Consider the following 20,752-nt stretch of genomic DNA (forward strand, 5'->3'; position numbering starts at 1 on the left):
GAGAAAAATTGTGCCAGCTACCAAAAATAGGAAGGTTGTATAATTAAGGTAAACCATCATATGTGATAGCTGCAAGCTGATAAATCAAAAATTAGAGGGGTACCTGAATGGCTCAGTCCGTTAAGTGTCCAACTCTTGATAGCGACTCGGGTTGTGATCTCGCTGTCGTGAGATTGAGCCCTGCATTGGGCTCCGTGTTGAACAGAGCCTGCTTGAGATGCGTTCTCTCTCTCTCTCTCTCTCTCTCTCTCTCTCTCTCTCTCTCTCTCTCTCTCTCCCCCCCCCTTCCCCCTGCTTGTTCGTGCTCTCTCTCTCTCTCAAAATAAATAAACTTTTAAAAAACTAGAAAAATAAGCATAGAGACACTGAAGTAATCACCATAATTAAAAACAGAAGTAGTTAAACGTTGATTGCTTCTGAGAATGGGAAGGGTAGGGCAGTGGACTATCATTTTTTATGATAGGCTTTGTTTTTTTTAATATTTATTTATTTACATTTATTTATTTTTGAGAGGCAGAGAGACAGAACACAAGTGGGGAGGGGCAGAGAGAGAAGGGACAGAATCCAAAGCAGGCTCCAGGCTGTGAGCTGTCAGCACAGAGCCTGACGCGGGGCTCAAACTCACAAACTGTGAGATCATAACCTGAGCCAAAGTTGGACACTTAACCAACTGAGCCACCCAGGTGCCCCTATGATAGGCTTTATTTGATGATTAACCATTTATTACTTGGTAAAATTAATTTTAATAAAGAAATTAAACACATAAAACCACACATAGCATGTATTTGTATGCCATTTTAGCTATGATAGTGACCAAACAATTAAAGCAAATGTGGATATGTACAAATCTGATTACATAAATCCCATTTTTTTGCCTCTTCTCCCAAATTCTGAACCCACCCAATTAGTTTATCTCTGACTACTATATAGCTTACCATCAAAAATACTTTGAAGGGCGCCTGGGTGGCTCAGTCAGTCGAGCGTCCTGCTTTGGTCTGATCTTACCATTTGTGGGTTCGAGCCCCGCATCGGGCTCTGTGCTGACAGCTCAAGGCCTGGAGCCCTCTTCGGATTCTGTGTCTCCCTCTCTCTCTGCCCCTCCCCTGTTCACGTTCTGTCTCTCAATAATAAATAAACGTTAAAAAAAATTTTTTTAAATACCTTGAGAACATTCTTCTTCTGTGTGCAGTTCATCTGAGTGAAATAACCTGAAGAGATCAGTGCTTTTAAAAGGTCTCTGCAGAGGGCCGTGCCCAGAGCTTGCTCTTGGTCCTACGTAGGTGGGCGTGGAAAGGCTGACTGAGAACAGGTTTGGCACATGGGACATTTGAAGAGGGCAGGCGTGGGTTAGGGGTCAGGTGTATCAGAGAGTGTGAGGCAGCATAAGGACAATTAACCCCTGAAGGCAAAAAGTGATGTGGATGGAGGCACTATACTGCTTCTTTACAGTTTTTGCCTAGGTACTTTCTGGCTGCTACTTAAATTTCTCTTCTGTGCTTCATATGGAATTCTCCAAATGTGGTGTTTTCAGGTAGCTGGAAAGGGGGTAGAGCTAAGAGCTTTAAAAATCATACTAAGCTCATCATTTGATTTTAATATCTGTTTGGAAAAAGGAGACTTGTATTTCCCCCCATTGGGTTAATTTAGTAAGATCCAGTTTTCTTGAATCCCCAGTGACTACTTGTTCATATTTCTTTGTTAAAGCTGTATTATGGTTTAGGATTTTTGTTGTTGTTTAAATCTCCAAAGCGCTCTAGGAACCCTTGCATTGGCTTTGTGTTTTGGAGGCAAAGGAAAAATGATCTTCTGCTTTACTTTTGGAATCTGCAGAGCAACTCTGAGATCCCAGGTGGAATTGGTGTTTGGAAAAGGGAATTTGGGGGACTAAGGTTGACCCTGAGCCCCCAGGTCACTGTTCACATTTACAAAAGCAAACCTGGTATCCCCAATTGCTTTTCTCTTGAGGTTGGCTTAACTTTATTTATCTTCTGTCTTGGGTCACTGCCCCTGAGGTGCTTCAAAAGCAAAACCCAAAAGACTCAAAACAAAGAAAGTTAAACCAGATTCAAGGAAAAAATGACCTGGCAATCTGGGTTCACTTTTACAAAGACAGAAAGTCACTTCAAGAGTTCCATAGAATGGTTTTAAGTTGGCCTAGATTCATTGTGTCAGTTGCATAAAGTGGTCTCAACAGGTCCAAGACCCCAAGTTTCTTGGGGGGTAGACCAGGAGTGAGACAGGATAAGAAACTGTCAGCAAGCCAAATGCTTTGACACACATGAATTCTTCAGTGATTCTGAAGCGATTCAACTATTTTGAGCATATAAATGGGACCACCCATGCAACCATTTCTTTCCTTAAGGCTGAATCTTATTGTTTGCTGGACACACACAAGGAATGCTGAGGAAGTGAAACTTACAACTCACTTACAGATATTGGCATAAATCTACTTTATGTTATCAGATTAGTTATGAAGGGTATTTTTGAATCCTTGGTGAAAAAAGAAGTTAGGATACTAATTTTAGGTAATCTTATAAATCATGATGAGATAGAACTGAGGCATATTATTTTGCTATTCATTTTTGTATGATCCATACTTTGCTTACTTCCCAAAAGGATTTAAGGTAGAATTACTTTACTTGACTATTGGAACAAACCCATTTATAGAACTTAATACCAATTTTCATTATAATATACCTGACTTTATCCTTTAATAAGTAATTGTAAAATTGCTTTTGAATAATCTAGGGAAGATTTTTGTTTTTGTTCATGTTTGATCTACATCTTTGAATTTCAGGTATATATGTTAATTAATAAATTCACCTGTCAAAGCTGTGTCTTACTGTTTATTTACAAGACTGAGAGAGATTTTGTGTAATTAATAACAAATGTATTGTTTGTGTACTGCCATCTGAAGGGAGCAAAGCTTAAGGTAGAGAATTGAGGTTTTCCATAATTTAGGTTTTAATATTAAGGATATAGTGCATCCTGTGAAACCTGACCAGATGTGAGAGGTAGACCCCAAGGCTATGACTGTGTAGAGTGAAGGTGAGTGTCAGTGATTTTTTTTCTGGCACCACTCCAGTTTCTTCATCCCTTCCTATCACACTGTGGCTCCAGAGCAGTTGTGTTCTTTTTAAACCACTCCAAAAACCAGGGAACATGCCTTTTGGTCAAAGCAGGCATGGGTAGCAGCCTATAAAAATGGGCTCATGCCATAACTGCCTGGCATAAGGTTAGGTAGGACCCAAGAATAATGTCCTAGCTTTGTGTTATATCTTTTGCTTCAGTGGATCTGTACTTTAAAAAGTGGAATTATATCAAACTAAAACGCTTTTGCAGAGCAAAGGAGACTGTCAACAAAACAAAAAGACAACCTAGCGAATGGGAGAAGATATTTGCAAATCATACATTTGATAAAGGGTTAATATCCAAAATATGTAAAAAATGTACATAACTTAGTGTGGGTGTGAAAGTGTGTGTGTGTGTGTGTGTGTGTGTGTGTGTTTGTGTGTGTGTGTACACACACTAAACAATCCAGTTAAAAATTGGGCAAAGGATTTGAATAGACATTTTTCCAAAGAAGATCTACAGATGGCCAACGGGCACATGAAAAAGTGCTCAACATCACTAATCATCAGGGAAATGCAAATCAAAACCACTATGAGATGTAACCTCACACCTATGAGAATAGCTGTTCTCAAAAAGACAGAAAAATAACAAGTGTTGGCAAGGATGTGAAGAAAAGGGAACCCTTGTGCACTGTTGGTAGGAATATAAATTGGTGCAGCCACCATGGACAGCAGTGTGGAGGTTCCTCAAAAAATTAAAAATAGAACTGTCATAAAATCCAGCAATTCCACTTCTGGGTATTTATCCAAAGAAACAAAAACACCAATTTGAAGAGCTGTATACACCCAGTATGTTCATTGTGGCATAATTTATAGTCGCCAAGATAATGGAAGCAACCTAAGTATCCATCAACAGTATCCATTAACAGATAAATGGATAAAGAAGCTGTGGTGTATATATATATAATATATATATATATTATATATATAAATCTAATATATGTACATATATGTATATGTATATATAATATATATATATATATATATATATATATATATATATATATATATAATGGAAAATTGCTCGGCCATAAAAAATAATGAAATCTTACTATTTGTGATAACATAAATGGACCTAGAGAGTATTATGCTGAATGAACTAAGTCAGAGAAAGACAAATACTGTATGATTTCACTGTGGAATCTAAAAAAACAAATGAGCAAAGAAAACAGACATAGACTCATAGGTACAGGAAATCAATTGGTGGTTACCAGAGAGGGGAGTGATTGGGGGGGTTGGCACACTAAGTAAAAGGGATTACTTAGTTGTACAGACTTCCAGTTGTAAAATAAATAAATGATGGGAATGTGATGTACAGCATAGGATATATAGTCATTAATATTGTAATAACTTTGTATGGTGACAGATGGTAACTAGACTTACCTTGGGGATCATTTTGTGATGTATAAAAATAACAAATCACTACAATGTATACCTGAAACCAATAGGATATTGTATATCAATTCTACTTCAATTTAAAAAAGTGAAACAGGACCTTGTAATAGGGATGAAGGACACTGATAGACCATTCAGAAATATTAGTGTTTTCTCTAGGAAGATGATTTAACTCTACTAACATTAGACCCAATTCTTTACTTTGAGGGAAACTATTTTCTTTACCAATGCCCCAGGGAAAGACTGGGAGCAGTGGAGGGAAGTCAGTTGACTGCATTCACTCACCCTAGTTTGTCCACAGACCAACGTTGACCTTTTTCAGGAAGCTGTGAGCATCAGCCAGAGAAGTCTGTAGGGTGTTCAAGTTTTATACTTTGAGAAGCCTAAGGAAAAAGCTCCCGGGTAAACTTGGAATAGTCTGGCATCATCAATTAGTTACCTCTTGAATATCTCTTGAGTGGTTACACTCTGTTGGACACACTATGAGTTTGGCTGCCTAGCTTTGTGAAGTTTGTTTCTATTTACTTATTAAATGCAATATTCTGCTTTTGAAAAATCCTTACACACATGGAAATGAGAAATCAGACTATGGGATCAGTGTGCTTCCTGGCCCTGTATTTCCTCTGCACTCATGTGTATGCATCCTTTGGGGCACAGACACAGAATGGTGCTGGAGTCTATAGCCACTGGGTTTGTTGGCTGAGAATAATGAGCAACCAGTCACTTGCTCCTAAGAAATCAGTAGCTTCTATCTTCATGCTAAATTGATTGGAGCTTACCTGTATGTTAACTAGCTGGACTTTCAATGAAAATTTGAGGGGTGCCTGGGTGGCTCAGTCAGTCAAGCATGAGACTTCAGCTCAGTGATGATCTCGTGGGTTCAGTGAGTTCGAGCCCCGCGTTAGGCTATGTGCTGACAGCTCAGAGCCTGGAGCCTGCTTCATATTCTTTGTCTCCCTGCCCTTCTGTTTCCCTCTCTCTCTCTCTCAAAAACAAACATTAAAAAGAAAAAAGGTGGGCAGTCAATATTTGTTGAATGAATAAATGAATCTTATCTAGATTCTTGGCCTTTTATCCACATTGGTAATATATTACTTAACCATGAATGTGCAGACTTATGGAGATTTCCTTAGATATCTACAAGTTAATGATGCACGGTGAGTATTTCTATAAAGTATTAGTATAAATTTGAAAGTATGTAGATTAGACTTGTCTGCATGGAGGCAAGCAGGTTAAATTTTATGGTTCCTGTTATTTCTAGTGATAAGAGACTTGCATATGAATATGTGAAAATTGTGAAATTTTAAGCATTTGTGAAGTTTGTGAAAATTGTAAGCATAGTATTTCTTTATCTGTTTTTGTGCTGTTGTGTAAAAGAGTCAATTCTGTATTCACAGCTGGAGTTGGTGTAGGTTTTAAATTCATTAAGTGGACTCCTCCTTTCCCACCTGGGGGTAGATCAGCCCAAGAGAAAAAGAGACTTATTTTAAGGCTTCTTCCTCTTCCAAATCCCAAAGGTCATGTTGCTAATGCCTTCTGGAAAGAAAGGGAGATTACAGCCAGTATATTAAGTGGTTACTTTCTGCTGACTGTGCGCATGCCCACACACACTTGTGCAAACATACTTATACCTAAAAGAAGAATCCTTCAGAATGAGGCTTTTGTTAACAACTGTGTGAGGAGTATTTATTATTGAAATTTATTTTAATATATAAATAGGCAAACTTTATTTCTAACTCAGAGTTAATACGTGTCCATTGTGGGATGTTATGAAAATAAAGAAGACAACAACAGTTGCCCATAATCCTACCGCACAAATAACAACCATTCTTAGCATTCAGTCAAATTTGCTTCCAGTCTTTTTTGATGGGTTTTTATGTAATTTTAGTAGGAACGTTTAGCATAAGCATCTTAACAGATACTTAAAATTTTGTGTGAACATCAATTTTAATAACTACATGATATTCATCTTACAGATAGATACACCTTACTACTTAACCATTCTCTTAATATTGAGATTTGGACTGTTTTCAGGTGTTTTTTTCCCCTTCAGTTTTTTGATAACACAAATAACATTTTTGAGATTAATATCATTGTCCTCTACCTTTATTACTGTTTCCTGAGGTTCGATTCCTAGAAGTAGGATTACTGAATCAAAAAGAACGACCATTTCTATAAAGTTCTTAACCAGGTATTACAAAATCACATTCCAGGGACGTTATGCCAGTTTTCATTTTCACCGTGGGTGTGTGTGAAAATAACTTTTCCCTCCTTTCACAAGGAGGGAAAACTGTACTTGTTGCCAAGCAAGAGTCAAAAATTACACAGAAGTTTAAATAAATTTAAACTTTAAATAACTTCTCTCTCTCAGACAATATATTCTTTTAACATTGTTTCGGTGTAGATCCTGTACCCATGTTTTAACTTTGGATGTAGCCTAGAATATTGTCCAAAGGAAAATAGAGTGGTTTTTATTTTATTAGTAACAGTTAATATTTTCATTATAGAATTTTCACCCTTTTACAGGGAAGTCTCTATGTTAGATAAGAAAAGAGTCAAACAAGTCCATTACCTTCCTATAGAAGAGCTAGTTTCTTGTAACCTTTGTTTAGGTTTTAATCACCCCAGAAGTTTTATCCCTCTTAGGGCCCATGGGTTGGCTAACATGTCCTATGAGTAAATACAAATGCTTCCTTCAATTGGAAGCAAAACCAGTACACCCCTTACTTATAAAGTGAGTTAAAAAACAAGAAGAAAGAATAATATAAAAACTGAAGGAAGGTAGTAAGTAAAGTATTTAGCTTTCTGAAACAATTCAAATGGGGATAGGAAGTTGGTTTTAAATGGCTTAAGGGAGATTAGGGTTTTAAAGTTGGATAAGGAGTTTGGTGCTTTGGTTTAGGCATGGCATTGCTTTTAAAAGATTACTTCCATATTTGACAACAATTCTCACTGGAGATTATAAAGCAAATAGTCAATTTTAAAACACTATGGAATACAAGAGGGCTTCTTTTTGTTGTTGTTTGTTTATACAAAATGATTGCCTAGAGTTAACAGGCTGAGTCCTGAAGCCCACATTTCATAACACTACTGAGGATCTGTCACCAGGGAGAATTCAGCAGAGGTTGTTTAATGCACTTAATTGAGATTATCTGAGCTTTTGGTTTAAATTACTTTGGGAAAAGTCTAGGTACAAACGGCTTCTTTGAAAGGTAAACATACTTAACCTCTAAGAAAAAAGGTTCAATTTAAGTTCTTTGAAATTCTTCAAACAGGTAGTAGCACCAACCCTTACTAATTAAATGAGTATAAACTGAATAATGTGTAAAGATTAAATCTCTATACATCAGTACAAGTGTTAATATAATTCTATGAACAGTGTGTTTATTATTGTATACTTGTTTGAAAATGCAATCAGGTGCCGTATTAGAAAATCATCCCCTGCCAATTTAGGAATTTCAAAAGTAAAAAGATAGTACATGCTATTTTGGTTATAAAGTATAGTTAATGATAAAGTTTAAAAATTGAATTCCTTATTCTGTTCCACCTAGGAAGGAGGACACATTAAGATCAAGGATCAAGAATGACATATACTTTATGTGTTAGCTGTGGATAAATACTCAAAAGTTGGTTTAACATTTTTGCCCTGTCTTCCTCAGCTCCTTGACCTGTTTATGGTTTGGGATTGGTCTACTTATCTCGCTGATTATGGACAGCCTGCTTCTAAGTACCTTCGGGTGAATCCAAACACAGCTCTTACTCTTTTGGAGAAGTGAGTATATTCTGAAAACATTTTTGCATAACATTTTAGCATTTTGTGATTTAGTGATGATTGAAGAACTAGAGATTTTCAACAAAAGAGAAATGTCTAAATGGAGCTTAAAAGCTCAGTCCATTTTAATGGCCAAAACATAAGCCTCTTTCTTTCTTGGTGCAGTGTTGGTGTAGTTTTTATATGAGATTGCTGTTTATGTTCATGTGAACAAAAATTTTCCTATTGCATCCTCAATAGCAGGCTTAATTGGCCTTAGGAATACGTTTACTGGAGATGAGTGAGAATTGGAACTTTTTTTTTTAATGGTATAACACAGAAAAGAAGGTGTTTTGTAAAATGTGGCTAGCAATTGGCATGTTTGCTGTCGATATCCTACCATGATGGACTTGGATTCTTTGTGCAGATAGAGAACTATGTGATAAAAAAAATAAATAAATAGAAAAAATAAAATAGTAAGAACTGAAGTAACAGGACATTTGCTGGTGCATCTTGTCCAATTAAAAATGACAGAAGTTTAGGGGTTACTTTTCCCTCACTATGTGACAGATTTTCCTTTCGCTTAATCATATTTCATTTTAGGTTATCAGTATGAAAAATATCTATTATTTTCCCACATTTCAAATATCTGTGATGTATTTGATGTGAGATGTTTAAAATAAATGTAGGGGCGCCTGGGTGGCTCAGTCGGTTAAGCGGCCGACTTCAGCTCAGGTCACGATCTCGCGGTCCGTGAGTTCGAGCCCCGCGTAGGGCTCTGGGCTGATGGCTCAGAGCCTGGAGCCTGCTTCCGATTCTGTGTCTCCCTCTCTCTCTGCCCCTCCCCCGTTCATGCTCTGTCTCTGTCTCAAAAATAAATAAAACGTTAAAAAAAATTTTTTTTAAATAAAATAAATGTAAATTTACCATATCATGAAACACTACTGAGGCCAAAAATAAATAAATAAATATTGCTTTAAATTTTCTAATGTTATTTTTCTTTCACCTTGTCTTGTTATGAATGTGATTTGCAGAGTCCATAGAGGGTATGTATTTTAGCATACTTTGTGGAATGATATTAGAAAATAGTATGATATTAGAAAATGTAACATACTTTAGATTTACATACTAATGCAAAAACACTACTTCATATAGAATGTAAAATGAAGCTGCTAATTTTTTGTGTGGTTGCTATCTATGTATTTTTATTAGTACCTATTTTCTTTGAAGAATATTTTTCAAGCATAGGACTGGTGTGAGATAATTCAGAGCATGCCAAGATAATTTACTTATGACAGCATAGCTTTTAATTTCCTTTTACCAAGCCTCTCCATTCACATATATTCCTAGGATGAAGGATACTAGCAAAAAGAACAACATATTTGCTCAGTTCAGGAAGAATGATCGAGACAAACAGAAGTTGATAGAGACAGTCGTGAAACAGCTAAGAAGTTTGGTGAATGGTATGTCCCAGCACACCTAGACTTCGATTGCACTCAGTGACACCAAATCTGTGATTCAACATTGATCTCTAACAGGCACAGGTCATGATACAGTCATTTGGTTGCAGAATTAAAAAATGGAGTAGAAAAAAGACACTAATGAGAGATTAAACAAGAAACAATAAAAATATCATTTCTACGGATTTTTAAATAATTGGATACTATTTTATATGTGGAAAAGGTGACATTAATTTTTTTCACTTTTAGGGAAAAAAGGTAAAACATATAAATCAGGTCAAAAATTGTATATGAAATTGATTGTAAATACATTAGAAAAACCTTATATGCCTCTACATATAAGTATTTTTTTCTATTCAGACTTGAATGATTTTTCTGGGTTTTTTTCATCAGTATCCAGTTTTGGAATGCAATCATGTCTGATATGGGAGTATTTCACTGTCATTTTGTGACTGTTAACTTTTATTTTCATCTCAATATGATTTAAGTAGACTAAATTTTCCAGTTCTGCAGATTCGGCAGGGGGGTGGTATACAAATCTTTAAAGGTCCCTGAAATCAAACTTGATTTCTGTAAGAATATGAATTATTTGTTCTCCTTGGATGGTTTAATTTAATGGTTCTGAATATGAAGAAAAGGTGTTTGTATTTTCTTGAGATGCAGTGTTGCTGTTGAGCAGGGTTAATATTTCTAACTATATTGTTTGTAGCTGACCCCATTCTAGGATTTATTTGGTTTGGTTTGATTCAAGTTAAAAGAGGGCAGGAACGAAGTGGGGTAAGCTACTTGAGGTGCTGCTTGTGCTAGGGTAGATATGTTCCTACACACAGAAGTTACCCCAGGGCTCAGGTTCCTTTCTTCAGTGGCAGATCTCAGTACCTGTCCGCGGTATGGAAACAAGCCAAACCAAATGAACTCTGGAAAATCTGAAATGAACGTACATTTTCTTCTGTGTAAATTACCACCGTGGTCCTAATGATAATATCAGTCTGATCGCAACTTTCTTCTCATTGTATTTATGCTGAATATTTCTTTTCCATCTTCAGGATTTATGCCTGTAAGAAACTTATACTTAACTCTGTAAAATAAGTGTAAAGAATTATATGTACATTTCTTGATTTTGTGATGAAATATTAAAAATGTTGAGCAAGTTGAAAATGCATTGCTATTGCATCTATTCAGAGCTTCCTGATTTAAAATAACTGCTTCCTTCAGAAAGACTGATGTTATTCCCTAGTTATTGGAATGGGGAGTGTCACCAAAACAAAGATACAAGTATTTATTGACCGCCTCAATCCTAAAGTACTGCACATTTAAAAAAAAAAACAAACCTACATGGAGAACATGGTAATTCTTCAGGCACAATAAAATCTGGAAATTAGAAGAGAGCGGTGAACAGCTAGCTCTTTTTGAAGACTGTGGAATGTGGCTGCCCCTCGCGCGCCTTACCCAGCCCTGCAGGGCATTCGGGATGTCTCTCTCTGGCTTTCTTTGAGGCGTCCCCGGATCCGGAGAGACGCCGCCTTAGGACTGCTTGGAGTAGACCACCGTGGGTCCACGGCGGTGATGGTGTGGGGTTCCCTTTCTTCTATAATACATACAACATCCCGCCCCCTTCCCGCCAACCCGCGGGTGGCACTGTAGGGACCCGCACGAACCCTGGGGCATTTGGAGCCCTCGGACGGACCCACACAAAACGGAGAAGCAACCAGGTAGACTGACTGGGGTCGAGCGGGGTGGCCTCCGGAGTGGGAAGGAACGGTGAAATCGGCCCTTGAGACCCGTAGGGCGCCCGGAGATCTCTACCTCTGGTGGGACTAGGGTGTCTCAGTGAAGCTCTGGGCAGCAGTGACACGCACGACCATGTTTTGAAGGGGTCCCGAAGTGGTAGGTCAGAAACCGGGGCGGTGTGGGGATGCCCGGGAATCTCGACCCCGGCTACCCCTTGTAGGTCCTTGCAATGCGAGGCATCTAAGACCCCGGTTTCCCTGGGAATTGAAACAGAGCAAAGGGGATAACCCTTTCAGCTTGCAGTGCCGGAAGGGGAAGGGGCACCTGCAACCCCGAGGGTGGGGATGCCACAGAGCCCGCGTTAGCCGAGAGCGCGGGGTTCGCCCACCCGCGGGGCTGCGGCGTACAGCCGGGCACTTCTGGCGCGAAATCGCAGGCCCCGCCCGAGGATCCGCGCGGGGCGCGGCCCCCAGCCCAGCCCGAGCGCCGCGGCGGCTGCCACTCCTTACTCCTCGTCCCTGGGTGAGCGTGCCGCTGCCCACCGCCTCCAATCACTACTCTGCTCGGAGGGCTTTAAATATGCATGGGCACGTCACGTTGTATGAGTCGGGACCGGTCCGTAGGGAGGGAGCCAATATCTATATAAATGTGACCAGGGTGGGCCGGGAAGAGAGGGAGGTGGGGCGGGGGTCTACAGCCCCGGTGACCGCAGCCCAAGTTGGCAACACCGGTGAGTTGCTCCTCTCTCGGCTCTCCCTCGCTGCTTCTATCAAAGGAGCGCTGACCCGGGGAGGAGGTGGGAGGTGCCGCGGGTGCCGGGCGTCCCCGGTCCCCAGGCAGCCGGCACCCCAGCGAGGACCTGGCATTTGGGCCCAGAAGGCGTCGGACTAGAGGAAGGCACGTTCCCTAAGGGCGTGTGGTCACTGCCGCCTTCTACTACGGGTCTGCTTCTGGAGCGAAGTCCCTGTCCGAGGTTATACATCTCGGTTTTGGTCCCCAAGCCCCAGGCCCTTTCCGGACCGAACAGGTGAGCACTGCGTGCTACCAGCGCCCCAGCTCTCGCGCCCCCAGTGCTCCGAGCCGCCTGGCCGTCCCCCGCAGGCTCGCCATGTTCCCCTGGGGGCTGAGCTGCCTGTCAGTGCTGGGGGCAGCGGGCACCGCTCTCCTGTGCGCCGGCCTGCTGCTCAGCCTGGCCCAGCACCTCTGGACGCTCCGCTGGACGCTGAGCCGGGACCGGGCCTCCGCCCTGCCCCTGCCCAAGGGTTCCATGGGCTGGCCCTTCTTCGGCGAAACGCTGCACTGGTTAGTTCAGGTGAGTGGCTCACACCCCATCGTGCTCTCACCCCGACATGACCCCTTCCTCCCTGACTCCCACGGGACCCTCCTCGCTCTCAGTGTGCTCCCAGGGTTCGTAGCCGGTCTCGTCCTATCGCCCAGGGCCCCAGAGAGCATACACAGCCCTCGCCTTTGTCCAGCTGCTCCCTCGAAGGGACCGTATGTCACCGGGGTTCTCCCCAGCGCTACTTAAACACGACACGACACGACGCCAGGGTGAACAGAGGGGTTCTAAGAAGCATTCGCTCTATACCCTGCAAGCACATAATCAGGAAGCCCGGGCGCTCTCAGCCATTGAGCCCTCGGGCTCTCATCCCCATTCTGAGCCTCAGTCTCTTCCTCGCCCCAACGGGAACAGGAGAATCTACATTTCAATAGGGTAGTCGGGAGGCCCATTTGAGACTCGGTTTTGTAGAGACTCCACGCGCCGGCCTGGAGCAGGGAGTTGTTACCAAGGGGCGGTTGGGAGGCCTGGGCCAGACCCCCAGCCGAGACCCAGCAGCTCCAGCCTCGCTCCGCCTCGCTTGCAGGGCTCTCGCTTCCACAGCTCCCGCCGGGAGCGCTACGGGACAGTGTTCAAGACGCACCTGCTAGGCAGGCCGGTGATCCGCGTGAGCGGCGCCGAGAACGTGCGCACAATCCTGCTGGGCGAGCACCGCCTGGTGTGCAGCCAGTGGCCGCAGAGCGCGCACATCCTACTGGGCTCGCACACCCTGATCGGCTCAGTCGGTGAGCCTCATCGGCAGCGGCGCAAGGTGAGCCAAAACCTGCGATTCCTGGGCACCTATTGTGGGTCAGGCCGGGGCTAGGTTTTAGGGGCACACTTGGAAGCTGGCAGAGCCCCCTGGCTAACCAGTGGTGGCTTTGGTCCAGTCCCTTACCTTTTGCCGCTTTGGGTTATAAGGCTAGGACTGGGACTTAAGGGGCATTTCATCTCCAATCTTCTATGTGTGGATGATACCAGAATGGGTGGGGAAAAGGGACCAGAAAGCCCCCCTTGGAGAGGGACCAGGGACGACTTCCCGGAGGAAGTGGCAGCTGGAACCTGGATGGATGGGAGGGACTGTAAACATCAGAGATTTAGAGTCTGGGAATGGCGATAGCAAAAGCCAACACATTTAGGTCTGGGCCGCTTAGGAGAAGAGAAGGGGACCGACATTGGCATTCTGGTGCCTCTGGAATCGCGGAGCAGAGGAAGCCGGACCATGGCCAGTGCTGACGCCGCGGGCTTCCCACAGGTCCTGGCTCGAGCGTTTAGCCGTGCGGCGCTGCAGCGGTTCGTGCCCCGCCTGCAGGGGGTGCTACGGCGCGAGGTGCGCTCCTGGTGCGCGGCCCGCCGGCCGGTTGCTGTCTACCAGGCCTCCAAGGCTCTTACCTTTCGCATGGCTGCGCGCATCTTACTGGGGCTACGGCTGGACGACGCGCAGTGCGCGGAGCTGGCCCGGACCTTTGAGCAGTTTGTAGAGAACCTCTTCTCGCTGCCCCTGGACGTACCCTTCAGCGGCCTGCGCAAGGTACTGCCGCTCTGGCCTCAGACCTTCCTCGTGGGGCTTCCCAGCGTGGGTGTGTCTTCCAGGCGAAGACCAGTCTCTCTGCGCACCCCACGCGTCGCCTCTCCCGGGGAACCGAGGCTTCGCCCAGGGTGGGGAGGTGGCATGGTGTGGCGGTGGGCGTCGGGGCTGGCCTCTGTCCTCACTGGCTGTGCGATCCCAGCCTCTCCGGGCCGCGCCTGCCGGGCCCGCGCGCTCGACCCAGCAGTCGCTGGCTTCCTGACTTTGGGTCTCCGTGGTGGGCACCCAGCCCGTCATCCCAGCACGGCTCCAGAGCGGTGCCCCCTGGCCCGGCCTCCAGCGCCTTTGTGGAAGCCCGGATGGCTGCGGAACCGATGGGAGCACTAGCCCCGCAGACACTCCCCCGGCCTAGCCCGGGTCGGAGAGGTGTGCGTGCCGGCTTCCCGTCCGCGGCCCCGGCCCCGGCCCCACTAATTTCTGGATCAGAGAACCGCTGCTTCTTCAGACCTCAGAGCTGTGGGCCAGGCCCAGAGAGCAACCAGGAGGGCCGAATTTGCCTTTTCCTTGTCTGTAAGCTGGGGCTTCTCACAGTCCTGATGCCTTGGTTTTTGTTTCCCCGAATAAAAAGAATGGTTATGTATAAAGGGGCATGCTGTAGGCTGATGGCTTTGAATGCTTTTTCTGATTTAAAGTGTTATTATTCTTATTTTACTGATGAAGAAACTGAAGCTCAGAGAGGTTAAGTGACTTACCCAAGATCACACAGCCGGCCAGCAGAGGCAGGATTTGAACCCCATCTCCTATGATCTGAAAACCCAAGTGCTCAGATGCTTTTGCTGTGCTTGCTCCCTGAACTGCCTACCTCTTGCCTACCTGCTTACAGAGGCTAATGCTTAGACCCACCTCCAGTAGTGTTCTCTAAGCCAGAGCTCTTTTGGATCCATTAAAGTGTGCCTTCCTGTCTACACTGGTGCCCACTGCCCCTGCCTAGTCTAGTGAAGGCAAAGGGCAATGGACTGATTTCACCCCACCAGGGACAGTATAGAATGTGATCACCAAGAGAGAATTATGTGTAGAGATGGTGGATAAATTCCTGAGCATTTATTGAGCTCCTGCTATGTGCCAGGCATGAAGCTAAGCTGAGAAACTTGACACCTGGATCTCAGTGGACCAGAGCAGCCCAAGGAAGAAGATTTGGGGGTTAGGTGTGAGTCCTGGCCCCCTCAGACTTCCTGTCCCACCTCCCCTCTCTCCCCACATATCAGGGCATCCGGGCACGAGACCAGTTACATCGGTACCTGGAGGAGGCCATCGCAGAGAAGCTTCACGAAGACAAGGCTGCCGAGCTGAGTGACGCCCTCGACATGATTATCCACAGCACTAGGGAGCTGGGCCATGAGCTCTCAGTGCAGGAGCTGAAGGTAGGTGGTGGGAAGGTTTTACTTCTCCCCCTTTTGCATTCCTAGCAGGTCTCCATACACATGCTACATCCTTTCCTCCTGGCCCCTAACAGAGTCCTGTTTGGCTCCACTTTAAGCCCTGGGAACTCCTTAGGGGGAGGGGAAAGGGGAGACATGGGTTCCAGCCATGGCTTAGCCATACCCACCAGCTCTGTGGCCTTGGGCCAGTCACCATCCCTCTCTGTAGGAGTGTGGAAAGGCATGAATTCTTGGCCCTTACTTACAGGTTCTGGCCACAAACAGACCTGCTCACCCACCCCCTTCTCTGTCACTCCATGCCTTTGCCTCTGCAGTCCCCAGTCTATGAAACCCCCTCCACTCCTTTTCTCTACAAACCCTAAGGGCTCAGGGTCGAACTCCATATCTTCCTTGAAGCTCCCTCTTCTTCTGGAAATCGACATTCTCCTTCCCTGAGCCACCTTGTCACCTGGCACTGCTAACCTCTTTGGCCACTGCGTGGTCTCTCCAAGTTTAGAGCCCCTCCCCATGTATGCATAGAGCACAGGCAATGGAAGTAAGGAGAGAAGCTTTGGAATGGCCCCCAGGACCTGCTGGAGAACACAAAAAGGAGTGGAGAGGTTGGGGAGGCAGGGGAAAGTTAGAAATGGGAACACCTCAACCCTTCCAAAAGCAACTACCAGTCTTTCTGAGTTAATTTCCCACTTTCCAAGACCCATGCAGGGTAAAGCTCAGCCTTAGTTTCTTCTTTGAGAATGGAGCTAATAATCTGTCTCCTGACTCCTGGGGTTATGAGAGCTGCAAGAATCCAGGGGGTTAGAAGTAAATGAGTCCTGGGAGAGCCCCTGGATAGGAATAGTTCCTAGCTCTGAAGAGGAGTGTTTGACAGGGTGTGACAACACCCTCCAGGTTCTCAGGAAGAAACCCACTGATCAGGAATCTTCAGTTCTGGTCTGGGCATCAGGGGCAGGCCAAGCAGATTAGGCCTGGCCAGGAAGGACACTGGGACTCCCCATGTTGTCCAGGGCGGGCAGTTAGCCTTGGACCAGGTCATTCATTCCACAGATATTATGATATATCTATTTGGTGTCAGGCTCTACACTGGGACTGAGGATATAGCGGTGAGCAAAACACAGCCCCTGGCCTTGAGGTGCGGGAAGGGAGGGGTACACATTCATCCCATGATCAAATAAATAAATGTATAAACACAAACTGTGGGTGCCACTAGGAACGAAGACACCAGGAGCTGGGAGGGCAGAGGGAGGCAGTAAGTGCTGGGGCTTGGAGGATGAAGCCCTCCTCTGTGCTTACTAGTCAGTGCAGACCAAGAAGAGGTTTAATCACTCACTGGACCACTCCACCCAGCTGGAGGAGGAAGCCCTGATGACTCCTTTGCTTGGAGGCTGGCGCCGCTGCTACAGGTGCCTTCCTCTGTCCTCCTCCCATCCCAATTCACTGTCAGGACGCCCAACAGGAATTCAGGCAGCACCACCAGGTGGTTTAGAGCACTGGACTCCTGAGCCCGACCGCTGGGACTACCTTGAACGCCTCTTGGAGCCTCAGTTTCCACTTCTGTAAAACGAGGGCAGTAATTGTGCCTTATAGGGTTGGGATGAGAATCAAAGGAGTAACGCTTAAAGCACTAAGAATAGCACACAGAATAAGTTCCTCGCGTCTCTGGGAGCCCTTCCAAAGTAAGTGGATAGATCCTGGTTTGGGCCGTTGCTATATGTGGCTTTCTCAAGGGGCAGACTTGGGATTCGATCGACTCCGGGCCTGCTTACGGAGCCGCCACTCTGGCTTTTGCTCAACGGTAAATTTGGGCCCTTTGCTCCCCAGCCATAGGGCCGGGAGGCCTTGCGGCTAGGGCCCGCTGCGGGAGACTCAGCGCCGCCCGGGCTGTCTTGCAGGAGACGGCTGTGGAGCTCCTCTTCGCCGCCTTCCTCACCACGGCCAGTGCCAGCACGTCCCTCGTCCTGCTGCTACTGCAGCACCCGGCGGCCGTCGCCAAGATCCGGCAGGAGCTGGCGGCGCAGGGGCTGGGGCGCGCTTGCGGCTGCGCGCCGGGGGCCGCGGGGGGCGGCACGGGGCCCCGGCCCGACTGCGGCTGCGAGCCTGACCTCAGCCTGGCGGCGCTGGGCCGTCTGCGCTACATCGACTGCGTGGTCAAGGAGGTGCTGCGCCTCCTGCCGCCGGTGTCCGGGGGCTACCGCACTGCGCTGCACACCTTCGAGCTCGACGTAAGTGCGCGCGCCGCCCCGCACCCCGCCGCCTCCTGCCGCGGGGTCGACCGGGCGGGGTCGACCGGGCGGGGTCGGGGGGATTAGGACCGCGAGGTCACCTCTTCCCGCCCCCCCCCCCCCCCCGGGGCCTCCGATTTCCGCCTACGAAGGGCGCCGAGCCCTGTCCCGTTTACCGGAAAGCACGGTTGAGGGGGCGCGAAGCCTAGCGCCTGGTGAGCGGATAAGACTAGGAACCCCGCCTACTTGAGCTTTCAGCGGCGGTGAGGGTCGGTCAACTCAATCAGAACCGAGTTTTAGAATAAGACATACTTTTCTCCCGTTAGCAGCACTCCCGTTAGCCAGTGAGTGTGGGTGGGAAACAAGGAGAGCCCCCAACTGTGTCCCGTACCCCACCCTCTGCTGCCTCACAAGCAAGGAACCGGCCATTGTTAGCCGGATCTGGCTCCGTTTGTATTAAGCCCTTGGGCAATTCCCTCTTCGCTCTGGGCCTCAGTTTGCTCTCTGGAAGGAAGTGGTCTTGGTCCCTTCCAGCTCTGACACGTCAGTCAGGTGGTGTCAGGGCTGGGCGGCACAGTGGCAGCATCAGAGTGGAGCCCTAAACTTGCGAAACTGAGGATGTTTGCCTGAATGGCTGTCACTGCGGTCCCCCTCGACCCCCAGCTCAGTCGCTGGGCGGCTCCAAGCAGAGATGGGGCACTCCCTTCCCTGACCCTCGCTTTAAACAGCCAAGGAACATCTGTGGCCCATTCCACACCAGGGGTGGAGTGAACCATAGCCACGGGGATTCTGCCCTGGAGGAAATCATCAGGAGAGAAAGGAGGCCAGGGCCTATACTTCATCCCAAATGGATGTGAGGAAGATAGAGATCTGTAGTAAGGAATGACACCAAAATGTTTTGGGGGCTGACATTTGAAATGGAACAGCACACCAGCAGAGAGGGGGACCATTCAGACAAAGGTGGGTGGAATCATGAGGTGTTTAGAAGTGTTTTGGATGCTGCATCTTGGAATTCAGACTTTATTCTACAGTCTCTAAGGGAAACAGAGGAAGAGGAGCACAGGTCCACCAGGGGGAGCAGAGGGAGAGCCATTGTCCAGTTTACAGATGGGAAAACTGAGGCCTAGAGAGGAGAGAGAGAGAGAGAGAGAGAAACAATGTTTTTGGTGATTCTAAGATCTGTCACCTGTTGAGACCCACTGAATAGACATCCTGAAGCTATTCAGGCTAGGGAAGCAGGAGAGTTAGGGGGTTGGAAGACACATCAAAAAGTAGAATAGTTGAAAAAGCTGAAGGTGGATAGAGGAAACATGAAGGCTGCCTTACAACCTTTTAAGGATGCCTGGGTTTGAGTCCCATGTTCACTTCCTTGAAGTGTGGCTACCAGACCTGAATATGATTGTACAGCAAGTGGAATGGGGGTGGGAGGGTGTTCGGGTAGAGAGTCAGTTTTCAGTTCAATGCAAAGAAGAGCCTTATAATTGAGGAGATCATAGAGGAATGAGGGTCCCTGTCATTTGTGTTGTTCCCGCCCATGCAGAGAGTGGGTTCAGAACTAGAACTTAGGTCTCTTGATCTAATGTCAGAAGAAAAAAGAAAGACAAACAAAACAAAACAAAACAAAACAAAACAAAACACTGAAGCATACATAACAACAGATTACATTTACTGACCATCAATATATATGCCAGACTTATTCTATTCTCACAACAACAAAACGGGCATTTTTGTTCCTGTTTTACCAGTTAAGAAACTGAGGCTCAGAGAGATTGAGTATCCATCCTAAGGTCACACAGCTCAGCAGAAAAGGAGCTGAAATTGGAACGCAGAGCGTTCTCCTAGCTTCCGGGTTAGATGAACGTTCCTGCCGATTTTTGGAAGCCTGTTGTTTGCACCCGGGGTGGAGGGTCGGGTCGGGCCTGGGTCCCAGGTGCCTCGTGGTCAGGTGGGTCTCCTCATTCCTCGCAGGGCTACCAGATTCCCAAGGGCTGGAGCGTGATGTATAGCATCCGGGACACGCACGAGACGGCCGCAGTGTACGGCAGTCCGCCTGAGGGCTTCGACCCCGAGCGCTTCGGCGCGGCGGGCGAGGAGTCGCGGGGCGCCTGCGGCCGCTTCCATTACATCCCCTTCGGCGGCGGAGCGCGCAGCTGTCTCGGCCAGGAGCTGGCACAGGCCGTGCTCCAGCTGCTGGCCGTGGAGCTGGTGCGCACGGCGCGCTGGGAACTGGCCACGCCTGCCTTCCCCGCCATGCAGACCGTGCCCATCGTGCACCCGGTGGACGGGCTGCGGCTCTTTTTCCACCCGCTCGCGCCTTCGGCGGCGCGAGATGGGCTACGCCTCTGACCCTCTGCGCTTCGGAACAAGGCTTGGCCAGCGGCAGCGGCGCGCTCTCAGCGCCGCCCATCTGCGGCTTCTTAGGTTTCTTAGTGCCGGGCAGGGCGCTCGCTCACTCGCTCAACAAACGGTCACCGAATGCAGCTCTGTGCCAGACTTTGAGGGCGGAGGAACGCGAGCCCCCGCCACTGCGCCCGCGGAGCCCGGGAGAAGCGCCCAGGCCGGTGGGAAGGTGCTTCCTGGGCTCTGAGCCCTGAGGAAGGAAAGGTCCTGAGCCCAGCCTCTTAAACCTTTACTAGGTTTGCTAACAGGGGTGGAGGGAACAGATCTTCACTAGGAGCTGCGGGTCCTCGCCTCCCTGTGCCAAGCCCAGGAGGTTGCATGGATCTTGGGGCCGCGGGGACGATTGCCAGGGGAGGGTTGGACCGTGCCAGAGGCCCAGC

At 46.9% G+C, this 20,752-nt stretch overlaps 2 protein-coding genes across 5 annotated transcripts in view; both read left to right on the forward strand.

The window, feature by feature from the left end:
* Nucleotides 1-10,899, forward strand: part of EXOC6 (exocyst complex component 6) — a 224,344-nt gene extending 213,445 nt beyond the window's left edge. For all 4 annotated transcript variants that reach the window (XM_019445097.2, XM_019445095.2, XM_053909731.1 and 1 more), the window contains 2 exons: nucleotides 8,186-8,298; nucleotides 9,628-10,899. In XM_019445097.2, coding sequence (XP_019300642.1) covers nucleotides 8,186-8,298; nucleotides 9,628-9,760 — 246 coding nt within the window. In that variant the 3' untranslated portion in view covers nucleotides 9,761-10,899. The remainder of the gene's footprint in view (nucleotides 1-8,185; nucleotides 8,299-9,627) is intronic.
* A 1,478-nt stretch (nucleotides 10,900-12,377) lies between these two features.
* CYP26C1 (cytochrome P450 family 26 subfamily C member 1) lies at nucleotides 12,378-20,452 on the forward strand. Its single transcript, XM_019445105.2, has 6 exons — nucleotides 12,378-12,780; nucleotides 13,334-13,558; nucleotides 14,042-14,317; nucleotides 15,580-15,735; nucleotides 17,643-17,972; nucleotides 19,941-20,452. Exons 1-6 carry the CDS (start codon nucleotides 12,577-12,579, stop codon nucleotides 20,316-20,318), a joined length of 1,569 nt encoding a protein of 522 aa, XP_019300650.2. The 5' UTR covers nucleotides 12,378-12,576; the 3' UTR covers nucleotides 20,319-20,452.
* Nucleotides 20,453-20,752: the final 300 nt, after the last annotated feature.

The sequence above is a fragment of the Panthera pardus genome, unplaced genomic scaffold (genome assembly GCF_024362965.1).
Source record: "Panthera pardus isolate Hobbes unplaced genomic scaffold, ASM2436296v1 HiC_scaffold_22, whole genome shotgun sequence".
Lineage (NCBI taxonomy): Eukaryota > Metazoa > Chordata > Mammalia > Carnivora > Felidae > Panthera > Panthera pardus.

Excerpts from the sequence above, each read along its gene's own strand:
- CYP26C1 (XM_019445105.2), top strand. The coding sequence starts at position 12,577 with ATGTTCCCCTGGGGGCTGAGCTGCCTGTCAGTGCTGGGGGCAGCGGGC. Across the intron at positions 13,559-14,041 it reads CTCATCGGCAGCGGCGCAAG|GTCCTGGCTCGAGCGTTTAG; the intron begins GTGAGCCAAAAC and ends GGCTTCCCACAG. Across the intron at positions 14,318-15,579 it reads CCTTCAGCGGCCTGCGCAAG|GGCATCCGGGCACGAGACCA; the intron begins GTACTGCCGCTC and ends CCCACATATCAG.